The sequence below is a fragment of the Mastigoproctus giganteus genome, chromosome 2 (genome assembly GCF_048544385.1).
Source record: "Mastigoproctus giganteus isolate SK-2022 chromosome 2, ASM4854438v1, whole genome shotgun sequence".
NCBI lineage: Eukaryota > Metazoa > Arthropoda > Arachnida > Uropygi > Thelyphonidae > Mastigoproctus > Mastigoproctus giganteus.
Genome location: NC_143576.1, coordinates 17,457,276 through 17,469,767, shown reverse-complemented (window position 1 = coordinate 17,469,767; position 12,492 = coordinate 17,457,276). Strand labels below are relative to the sequence as shown.

Sequence of the window (12,492 nt, the reverse complement as noted above, 5' to 3'; positions counted from 1 at the left end):
ACTTTGCATGACATGGTATATTTGAGCATTTGTGCGGGGTAAACCCTGCTATTATGTTGGATGTCATTTTTCAACGTTTCCATTCTTTTTTGTGAATCCTCGCTGTTGACTTGCTAGTCATTATGTAAAAAAAAAAAAAAAAAAAAATCCCCATTTCCTTTCCCAACATATTTTGTTGGGAAATCTCCATGTTAGATTCTGTCCTATTGAACTTGTGGAAAAATCTAGATTTCAAAGTTTTATTACTATTGGATAATGTACCAAGCCATCCAAAAGAATTAGAAGTTATCTAGATGTTGAAGTAATATTCCTACCACTTAATACAACTTCTTTAATTCAGCCATTAGATCAAGGCATTATATCTACCTTTAAAACTCATTACATCAGAAAATTGTTACAATGACTTATGGAAAAAAATGATTCTGAATCAATTGAAGTGATGGAAGCATGGAAACATTTTTCAGTTGTGTACTGTATTGGCTTTATTGCTCAAAGAAGCAAAACTGGCAGCATTAAATGCTTGTCAGAAAAATATATGGCCAGAGTCAGTTCAATTGATAAATATGGTCGAACCGGCAGAAAACGGAACCGGTGTGATAGTAGAACTTGGGTAGTCGGTAGGAGAAGGTTTTGATGATATGATTATGATCTTTCTCATAACTATACCAATTCAAAACTAATCAAGTTTGCAAAAGAGCATCATCATATGACATCTCATATTGTGAACACTTCACAATGGGTGAAGTGGTTCACACTCCTGAACTTTAAATATTAGCATTAGCATTAGCATTAGTAGAGGCATTTGATGCAAGAAAGCAAGCTTATGCAGCATCAGCCAAAAAAAAAAAAAAAAACCCACTTCCACTTCACCCCTCTGTTCGTTCAAAATACCTGTCCAGCTGAGCCTTAAACTTATTTAGGCTATCAACCTCCACCACAAGGGATGGCAGTCTGTTCCACCAACCAACCACCCGCTGGCTAAAGGCAAATTTCCGCACGTCTATTCTACATCTGTCTTTCCTCAATTTGAATTTATGCCCTCTCAGGTGATTTTTCTGAGCTAGAGGAAGAATCCCATCAGCATTGAGCATGCTTAAACCATTCAAGGCTTTATACACCTCTATCAGATCACCTCGCTGGTGCCTAGTCTCCAGACACTGTAATTTGCAAAACTTAAGCCTTTCTTCGTAAGAGCACCCCTTTGTTCCATTCACTAATCTTGTTGCCCTTCTCTGTACTCGTTCCAGCAGCTCTACATCCTTCTTGAAATGAGGCCTCCAGACCTGTATACAGTACTCTAGGTGTGGCCTGACCATTGCCTTGTACAATGGAATAATCACCTCCTTATCCCTGCTGGAAAAATTCCTGTATATCATTGACAATACTCCATGAGCTACTCTTGCAGCCCGTCTGCACTGCTCAGAGAACTTCATATCTGCCTGCACAATCACCCCCAAGTCCCTTTCATTCTCTACCACTGTCAGTGTAGTACCACAGAGTTGATACGTTGCTCTGGGGTTGCTGTTTCCCATGTGTAGTACTTTACATTTGTCAATGTTAAACTTCATTTGCCACCTCTTAGCCCATCTGCTCAACCTTTCCAGATCCTGTTGCAGCAGTGTAGTGTCAGTAGTGTCCTTGACAACCCTGCCAACCTTTGTATCATCTGCAAACTTGGACATTAAGCTTGATATACCATCATCAATATCATTTATAAATACAGAAAACAATAATGGACCCAACACTGAGCCCTGAGGGACTCCACTAATAACATTAGTCCACGATGAGCAGTGTCCATTGATTACCACTCTCTGTCTTCTCCCACTCAACCACCCCTTTATCCATAGCAGCAATTTGCCTCCAATGTCACACTGCTCCAATTTGTGTAGCAGTCTTCCATGTGCAACAGTATCAAAAGCCTTTCTAAGATCCAAGTATATAATATCAAAGTTATTCCCTGCATCCAGTTCTTTTGTGACTGCATCATTTAACAATTTAACAATTAACAATATTTAACAATTTTTAACATCATTTAACAATATTTAACAATTTTCCTGGATGAAGTATAAAAATAACTAACATTATTATTATTTATTTTTATATTTGTGAAGTGATTCACAATGAGAGATGTAATGATTTCCTTTTGTAAACTTCAGTTTGTTTCAAATTGTTATAGCTATAAGGAAAATGATGCTACCCTGCATTATAGTTATATATAGTTTTCATTGCTTGAAGGTTGTTCTAAATTGCTGTTTGAGGTTTGTTACACTTATTGGCATCTTGTGCAGTCAAGTCACAACTGGGTTTTCACCTCTTGGATTGCCTGCTAACCAACGAATGAGGCAACAACTGTCTTTGAAATGGGAGCAAACGATGGAAATCCAGTGAAAATAAGTAACGTTATATTTCTTCTAGAACAGCATTTCCCAAACTGGGGTCTACAAAACATTCAGAAGGTATCAAGTAATATGTGTTTATTTTCTTAAAAAAGTATACTGATAGAATCAAAACGAACTTCGTTATACAACATTACTATTTTTCGATAAGATTAGTATGTATATAATTGTATACATATTTCAAATTATTTGTTGTATGTATAGCAAATTGATGATAAATAAAGTTATTATTATATATTTGTATAAAATTAAGAATAAAGTTGAGTTGCTTCACACATAAAACTTTGAATTTTCTTTTAAGAAAACCAGTGTTCATACTGGGTTTTCTTTTTTGAAGGGGGTCTGCAAACTTGTTTTGATTTTTGAAGGGGTCCATAAATCTCAGTAGTTTGGGAACCGCTGTTCTAGAAGTATTACTTATTTAAGTGTATGAGTGAGGCTATTCGTTGTGAATTGATCCACAATATTAGATGTAATATACCAGTGCCCTTTTGCAAACTTTAGTTTGTTTAGCTATGAACAGAATGATTTTATGCACTAACTGAATGGTAGTCACAGAATGTTTATTATTATTTTAGCAGTTTATGCTGACAAGAAAGGTGGAAGTAGTATTATCTTTTATCAGGTTGATTACTTTAGTTTCTTCAGTTTTCTACTTTCTTCCATTGTTTAGGTAAGTTTCGTGTAATTTGAGAAAAAAAAATTTTTTTATCTTTCTTAAATGTTTAAATATTTATTGCAATTTAAGTCATGCTTTTCTGTTGTTCATTTTAAAATTGATTGGTAGTCTGTAGTCAGTGAATATGAAAAATATATGTTGGCCATAGCAGATTAGTAGTTTTATCAGTACTTACATAAAAGGTATATGGTAACCTGCTCTTTGTTTTTATTACTCCCTTATAACATTAAAAAGCTAAATACGATTAACATTTGTATTGACTGATTTATTGTAAACTCCACTGACCTGGTGGTTGTGCTGGAAGTATAAACAAGAACTTTTTTTTTCTTTTTTTTTTTTTTTAAGGATGAAAGGATCACAAAATGATACAAGGAAGCAAGCTTTATACTGCTTTGGCCCCAGGTGGCAAGCGTTCTGTGGCCAAGGGATTTCTAGTACATTTCTAAAAGCGATTTCTACAAAGAGCATTTGAGCGAACAGATTCTATTTTTTGTTTCAAAAACCATTTTCTTGATTTGATTTGTATATCAGAGTAGCACTTACACTCTACAAGAAGTAGGCAGTGGCCCAGAAAGGGAAACCACCTTTCTGTTTCTTTTTTTCTAGAAATATTAATTTACTAACTCAGCTGCTTGGTCACCTTGTGGCATTGCCCCTGCTTCTCCATGGTGGGGCCGGTAACCTGGGTGGTAAAGATAAACCCCCAGGCCAAAAGGAGCCATCATGGATTCTAACAATTTTTCACCCTTAGAGCCTTCAAGCTCAAGACAAGAATCCTGTCATGATAACAACACTAGTCAACAAAAAAGGCTTCAAACAGAAGCAGTGTCCAGATATTCCTAATTTTCTGGTGATACACTCTCTGTTCACCCTGCCTGTGGGCAAGTTATCGCCATTTATGATTCAAAGTCATCTGGAATCTATTACAAGATCACCAAAAATGGTGAAGCGACTACAGTCAGGAGATCTGATTGAAACAGCCACTTCCAAACATTGAGTGACTATTCAAGACAACATTTGGTGGGTTGCTAGTATCTGTTACTCCCCACAATACCTTAAATTCATCGAAAGGCATCATCACAGAATGGGACTTAATTACAGTGTTTGAGGAGGAATTAGTTCAAGAACTTAACCATCAAAACGTAATCAGTGCTAAAAGAATAATGACAAAAAAAATGGAAATCTCATTCCAACTCGTTCCATCATTTTAACTTTTAGCACTCCTGATTTGCCATCCTCAGTAAAAGCTGGATATTTAAATTGCCTCGAATCCTCTTCACTGTTTTAAATGCCAGAAATATGGCCACTCACAGCAGGCATGCAGAGGTGATGCCATATGTTCCATTTGTAGTTCAAAAGATTCATACACAAGCAGATTGTTCAGCTGCAGTTCCCAATTGCAAAGGCAGTTACCCTGCCTTTTCTAAATCATGTGAAACATGGAAGACAGGTAGGAAAATGCCAAAATTCAAAGTAGAACATAAAGTCATATCTTGAGGCACGCAGACAGTCCTTATGCTTCTCACACCCGAACTTGTCATACAACTGCAATTCAAACAGATGTGTCAATACCGCTGAATGTCTTGCTAGCTAATTGGATTAAAGCAACTTTATCAACCACTGGAAAAGATATTCTAAAACAAAAACCAGCAATGCCACCAAAATCCCAATTAGTATCCCAACTGATACTCCAATGGTCTCGAACGACACAGAAAAATTTAAACCTACTAAAGACTGTAAGGAAACTGAACCACCCACCAACACTGTGGAAGTGGATATACACCCAAACAATCATTTTGTGTTTACTGCTACCATCTATTAGAAGTAAACACAAAATGATTGTTCCTTGAGTACCACAGTCAAGGTCAGTGCCGCCATTTCAGAGCATAGTGCGAGCAGAACTGCACGTTTCTCCTGTGTCTGTGTTGTTGAGGGACAATGGAACAAAGAGCAAACATCAAGTTTTGTGTTCGATTGGGGAAAAGTGCCATGGAAACATTTCAAACCATGAAGCAAGTTTATGGAGAGTTTAGTGTCTGTCTCTTGCACATGTGTTTGAGTGGAATAAACATTTTGCATGGGGAAGACAATCACTAGAAGACGACTAACATCCGAGTCCAGCAAAAACAGTTTGAACACCAGGGTTAATTGAAATGGTGTGGGAAATCATTACCAATGACTGATGTACAATGCTCCATATGATTTCAGATCTGCGCATTAATAAGGAAACTATTCAACAAATAACCCAGGATTTGAAGAAAAGGAAGGTCTGTGTGCAATTTGTTCAATCAGGCGACCGCTTCATCATTGCATGCTCGAATGCGTAGCAGTTTGCACCTTGTGTATGTTCTAGGATAGTGAATAAGTTAGAAGTTATGCGTGTATAGGTAATCGTGAATATTGCGATTTATAATTTAAATAAAACAACAAAAGCCCAATTAGAAATGCCATCAAAGGGAAAAAAAGTGGACATCAGTGCCATGTAGAAAGACTAAAGAGGAAATAAAAAAAAAAGAAGTGGCAAACCAGTTTACAAAACTGGTTTGCCACTTCAAACCTAAAAGTGACAACAAAAAGGAACATAATTCGAATGAGGATGAAACAATTGATAATGCCACTGAAATGGAAGTCAAAGAAAGCCCAAATTTGATATTGGACAATAACAAACAACAGTTGGCAGAAGAAAATGTGATGGTAGCAATAATATTAATAAGGAACATGTAGATCTGAATTTTAATACCCACAAAAACAGATCTCTTATTGTGCAACACGGTCCTTAACACTAATGTCCAACATGAATATACAGTTGTGCCCAGTGGTGAGCTGTGAATATTTTAGCAATAGGCTCACAATTTTTCAAACTTTCTACTGAGTAAATCTGATCGGTCACAGAAGTGCCGCGGCTTTCACTAGAGGCACTTCCCACGCTCACACTACTTGTAGTGTGATTATTTCATGACTGGTATGATATCTCGAATCAGGGGCGGATTTAGGGGGGTGGACAGATGCGGCTTATTACCCCCTTAAGGTAAAGGGGTATATGTGTAAAACGTTCCTAGACCTATCTAAAAAAAAAAACTTGGAAACCTGGTCATCATGCCTTGCCTTACGATGATAACTGGATACGACAGTGTCTGGAGTTCTAACCTTTTAGAATTTTTGAATAGTATGACATCACAATCATGCTTCCTGAAGTTACTACTGCAGTAAGTATGATTGCAACAATACAAATATTTGTCAACAATTTCTTTTTTCGTCTTGCATTTTTATTAAGTTCCATTGTTAGGATCCCCTAACAGCTGTGTATGTCGCATCAACTACAAGATCAGTACATCGATTTGTGCTATTTTAGAGAGATATTTAGATATGTTGCACTCGCAAGTATACATCTCTTACTTTAGTTATAATAAATCCATTGTATCTTGTGTTCCAAAAATTATGAAAATCTGTGAATGATCAATAAAATATTTACAATAAAAAAGCTCTTATTTCATAATCGATATATACAAAGCAAAATACCTAAAAGAAACGTGAAGGATGTTTCGCATAGACCGTCTACCGCACGTGCTCGGCACACGCACAAATTTTTTATTCGTCTTGTTTTAACAACTAGGGAAGTATAATGGATACATTTTTTTTTCATGATAAAATTTTAATATTGTGAATAAAAAAGTACATGAAATATTTCTCATATCACAAATAACATAAAAACTAAAAACATAATAACATCAGTGAATAGTAACAAATGGGCCTGGAGTACTGGGGTCCATAGTTTAACAAATAGATATTTATTTAAAGTATACCCAGTATAAAATAAAATAAAATATTTCAGTAGCTTTCGGAACTCGTGTCCCTTCGTCAACTGACAAATTTGAATACATTACAAGCAAAGTGTGGCACGTTACTCATTCGTCATTGTTGTAGCACGGACATGTGCTGCCTTGCGCCAGTGATCATCCATCAATAAAACGGTTGTCTCCAGGATTGGATGTATACGCATGCCTTTCTGGCGATTTAATGCCTTAGGGTTGTTCATTATGTTTAGTGACTCTAGCCATAGGCGGTGGCGAAAGTGTCGCGCGTGGTCCACTATCTCAAAGTCGCGCTTGGGGTCAAGATCGTGGTTGGTAGCCCAAAAATGTTCTGCAAGCGCGGACTGGTCAGTTTCGGCAAGCCGGATTGCTCTGTCGTGTTCCGTGAGGCGATCCTGGAGACGTCTCGATGTCTCACCTACGTAGCAACTGTTACAGGCCCTACAGGTGATACGGTACACTACATTGCTGCGTAAGACAGGTGTGACAGGGGTCTTCACACTGGAGACAAGTGAACGTAGGTTCCTACCTGGTAATTGTACACATTTGATGTTGTAACTTCTCAGGATCTTCGAGATACGTCCTGACACTCCTGGGCCTCCGTAGCCGAGTGGGCAGGAGCGGGAGTGCAGTAGCACACGCTCTTTGAGTAGACCGGGGTTCAAGCCCCTGACTGCTGAATACGGTCGATCTGCCAACCCGCACTGGACCAGCGTGGCAGATTATGGTCCATTTCCCTCAGCATGAATTGTTGAGGAGGCTTCCATCCTGCAGTGGGTTGATAATGGCTGCACTTTTTTTTTTTTTTTTTTTACTCCTGGATAGTACGGAATGTAGGCGGATGATATGCCGACTTGCTTCGGAGGTCTTGGGTTGGAAGTAAGTTCTTGTGCCTGTAACAAGCATCTGTTTAGTACATGGGATGGATAACATCGAGACATCGAGACATCGAGAAGGAGTTAGCTAACTCCTTAAAGACGAACACTCGTTCAGACGACACGACTTCTTTCGTCTTGAATCTAAGTAACAAACAACTGTCCAACGAGCAGCTGAGTGTTTTATCAAACGGTATGAAATTCGCCGTTATACCATCGAAACCTCCCATCACACAGCTCGCTATGGGTATAGAAGCCAGTATTACCAACCTTCCCGAAGAAACTGCCAACGAGATCCGATTCAAGACTGCCGCAGTCCTCCGCAACACTCGAAAAACGTGCTCAAACCTCAACCACCGCCAACGTGCCGCCCTGTCATCTATAAGAAAAGACAACTCCATCGTTGTACTTCCTGCGGATAAAGGGCGCCGGACTGTTGTGCTGGACCGATCAGCCTACCGAGAGAAAGCCTTGGCCCTATTACTCGATCCTAATGTATATGAACCTCTACCTGATCCTCCCGTTAAAGTCTTGAAACGTCTGGAAGCAAATGTTAATAAACTTGTCCACGCATGGCTTAAAGATAAGAAGATCCCGACCGCGACTCACCATCTTCTGCGTGCTACTGGCTGCCAACTACCGCAATTCTACGGATTACCAAAGATCCATAAACCGGGTATTCCTCTCAGACCTATAGTGTCTTGCTGCAGTGCCCCAACGTATGAACTGTCCAAACACATCGCGAGCCTCCTCTCGCCTCTTATAGGTAATACATCTCACACCGTTAAAAACAGCAGTGAATTCATTAACACCATTAAGGACATTTCAATCCCTGATAACTCTGTCATGGCATCATTTGACGTGGTTTCTTTATTCACCTCGATTCCCGTCCAACAGGCCGTGCACTGCGCCAGAAGGCTCCTTGAGAGCGACTTAAGCCTCCATTCCAGGACGTCACTATCCACTGATGACATCTGTACCGCCCTCAACCTATGCCTCTCTAGCAGCATCTTCACCTTTGAAGACTCACTCTACAAACAAGTACATGGCACTGCTATGGGTGCCCCTGTCAGTTCCGTAGTAGCTAACATCGCCATGGAAGATCTGGAGAAGCAGATACACCAGAACCCACCTACACCTATTACAACGTGGTGTAGATATGTCGACGATATTTTTACCATAATACCACGTGGTTCTGAAACCGTACTACTAGAATACCTCAACTCTCTATCCAGTTTCATCAAGTTTACCGTAGAATCAGAGGTGGACGGTTCGCTCCCGTTTCTGGACGTGCTAGTGCATCGCGTAGGCCCACATCTAGAGACCTCAGTATACCGCAAACCCATGTGGTGCGGTCAATTCACCAACTACGGGTCCGGCCACGCTCCAAGCCATCTCAATAGCACTGCCCGCACCCTGTTCTCCAGGGCCTGGAGCCATTCCAGCACCGACACAATTAGACGTAACGAGATCTCCCGTGTGAAGGCGGACCTAACCAGATGCGGTTATCCATCCCATGTACTAAACAGATGCTTGTTACAGGCACAAGAACTTACTTCCAACCCAAGACCTCCGAAGCAAGTCGGCATATCATCCGCCTACATTCCGTACTATCCAGGAGTGTCAGGACGTATCTCGAAGATCCTGAGAAGTTACAACATCAAATGTGTACAATTACCAGGTAGGAACCTACGTTCACTTGTCTCCAGTGTGAAGACCCCTGTCACACCTGTCTTACGCAGCAATGTAGTGTACCGTATCACCTGTAGGGCCTGTAACAGTTGCTACGTAGGTGAGACATCGAGACGTCTCCAGGATCGCCTCACGGAACACGACAGAGCAATCCGGCTTGCCGAAACTGACCAGTCCGCGCTTGCAGAACATTTTTGGGCTACCAACCACGATCTTGACCCCAAGCGCGACTTTGAGATAGTGGACCACGCGCGACACTTTCGCCACCGCCTATGGCTAGAGTCACTAAACATAATGAACAACCCTAAGGCATTAAATCGCCAGAAAGGCATGCGTATACATCCAATCCTGGAGACAACCGTTTTATTGATGGATGATCACTGGCGCAAGGCAGCACACGTCCGTGCTACAACAATGACGAATGAGTAACGTGCCACACTTTGCTTGTAATGTATTCAAATTTGTCAGTTGACGAAGGGACACGAGTTCCGAAAGCTACTGAAATATTTTATTTTATTTTATACTGGGTATACTTTAAATAAATATCTATTTGATAATAACATCAATTAAGAAAGCCAGAAAATATCTTTGAAACCGCTGCGATTAGCAGTGCTCCACAATATAAAGTTCCACAATATAAAAACAAATATTACATAAAAAACAAACTTTCTAGAAAAAGTACACAAAAAAATCACAGATTACATGAAAAAAAAATAATTTCACAAATATTCAAGAAAAATTTATTCTAAAAATTTCCACATAGAATTTACTTCTTTATTAATATTTGTTGTCGATCTTCTGCTTTGCTCAATAGCTGAGCAATGATTACAGAGAAATGATTTGACTTAACGATCCGGATCATATTGAAGCAATGGATTTCCATTTAGATGTATGGTCATCATAATCTGCAACGTGTTTAATTGTCACAATATTATTCATTACGCTGAAAGCTCACTCAGCTTCAGCACTGCTAATCGCAGCGGTTTCAAAGATATTTTCTGGCTTTCTTAATTGAAAAGGTAATTTCACTTGATTTTAAAGATACACTGTCTTCGACAAAATCTCTAAAATCATTAATTTTTATTTCATATTTTATCAGAAAACTTAAATTTCTTATTCAGTTTTCACCGTCTTGCCACCGAGACGAAAGTTCTTTCACATTCCATGATTTCGGGCAGCATGTGTTTAAAATTTCTTTCAATGGTATCATTATTTTCTTTATTTCATTTAATATTACTCTGTTGAATTAATAACTTATCCTTTGAGGATAAAACAATGCATTTAATAACTGGTCACAAGGTAATTTTTTTTACTTTCGATTTTGATTCATTCAAATTCTTTCCACTTCAGCATGCTCTCAATTTTACCTTCATAATTTCCTTCAGAATTTTTAAAATTAGCAATAGCATTGATAGTTCGAATAATTAATTTATCTGCTTTTACCATAGTGAGTCTGTAAAGCTTCTGAAAGGTAAGAGAGCTCCTGCAGGATATCGATCATTAGTGCTAAATGGTTAAGAAATTCCAGATTTAAAAGTCAATTTAATAATCCGGAATATTTAACTTCTGATTCAAAATGTTTGCACAAAGCGGGATAATTCCTCCAACCCACAATTGCCGTCCGCAAGCTACAGGCTGCTCATCGTGGCCCAAACACACGACCAATCTTTATAGTTTCCACATCACATTCTTTAGCAATCATCCTTAATTTGCGCTAGGTTTTTGGAGATTGGTGATAGTTTTTTTTTTTTTTTTTTGTAATTATTGCCTGTATGGTAATTATTGCCTGAACTGGTAAGATTATATTTTAGAACATTTTCTACACAGTGAAAGGCTCGACAAAGTTTCAAAATCTGCCAACATTTCATCTTCTTACCAGTTTATATAATATCTTAGTTGCCTCAATCCCCCCCCCCCCCTACGTTGCTACTGTCACTAGTTCTTTGAATACAGTGCAAAATGACGGAATCACACGAATATTCTGCTACTGTGACCGTGTAAACATAGACAGGAGAAATTTACTGGAAGGTATGGATCACTCACTTCTCCGAAAAACATATGCCCATTTGTTGGAGTAAGGGGGAACCACAACACAGGTTGACTAGAGGCTATAATCTGTGTCGAGAATCTTCTTAATCCTCTGACTGGCTATGGAAAGCATATTGACTAGCGCAACTTCTCGGTATGTGACTCATAGGTCTTATGGACACCACTCACGTTGTGGAACGATAATCCCTTTCATCCTTAATTCGCACTTTCTAATTACCTAAATTGCCTAAAAGCCAGAGGTGAGAACAATGTATACACAGTTTTCTCTCCTAATCCGTTCGTTACATGGAAATTTTCTTTGTTCAACAGAAACTATTTTAAATTAATTACCAAGGGAATCAAAAAAATTTGTTATAAAGAAGTTCGTTAAACAGAGGTCGGACTGTAATTAAATCAAAAATGAAGCAATTTTAAAATACATAACCGATCGATTGCGCCATTAAAATGCTGGGAATGGGTTCCCCCCCTCGCCCTACGTAGTTTTGGCTGTGGATACTCAATAATTGCATTCAGGATTTTATTTGTAAAATAAATGATCGTCTCAACAATGGTCTTGCAAATTTTCAAAAAAAATAATGATGGGCTCTTGAGAGCCCACTATAGCTCACCATTGGTTATGCCCCCATATCTGCTGATTCAGTTACCTGCAGTTAACCACTGGGAAAAATATGAAAAAATTTAATCCGTACTACTCGCATGTCCAATATGATGCTTCCCTTTATTTTTTATGATGTTGATTTTAAATCAAATAGCTTCCCTTTGTTGCGTATGGTTTGGTCACCAAACAATCGACGCGATGCACTAAAACAAACTAAACATTTGGTCTCTCTTTTTTTTTTTGTTTCTAGTGGTAGGTGTGAAGAGGGGGTTGCAAGATAATAGGTACACTAATCTCCCAATGACAACTTATAACGCCAGTTCTTGTCGCTTATTTACAACTTGCAAATATCTGTTTATACCTATTCTAGTTATTACTTGAATTTTATGAC

The 12,492-nt window shown here is 38.8% G+C and overlaps 1 protein-coding gene across 1 annotated transcript in view; it reads left to right on the top strand.

Annotated features, from left to right (window-relative positions):
• Window positions 1-12,492, top strand: part of LOC150089189 (transmembrane protein 33-like) — a 108,931-nt gene that overhangs the window by 31,344 nt on the left and 65,095 nt on the right. The window contains exon 3 of the mRNA XM_090389712.1: window positions 2,975-3,069. Within this exon, the coding sequence (XP_090245838.1) occupies window positions 2,975-3,069 (95 nt within the window). The remainder of the gene's footprint in view (window positions 1-2,974; window positions 3,070-12,492) is intronic.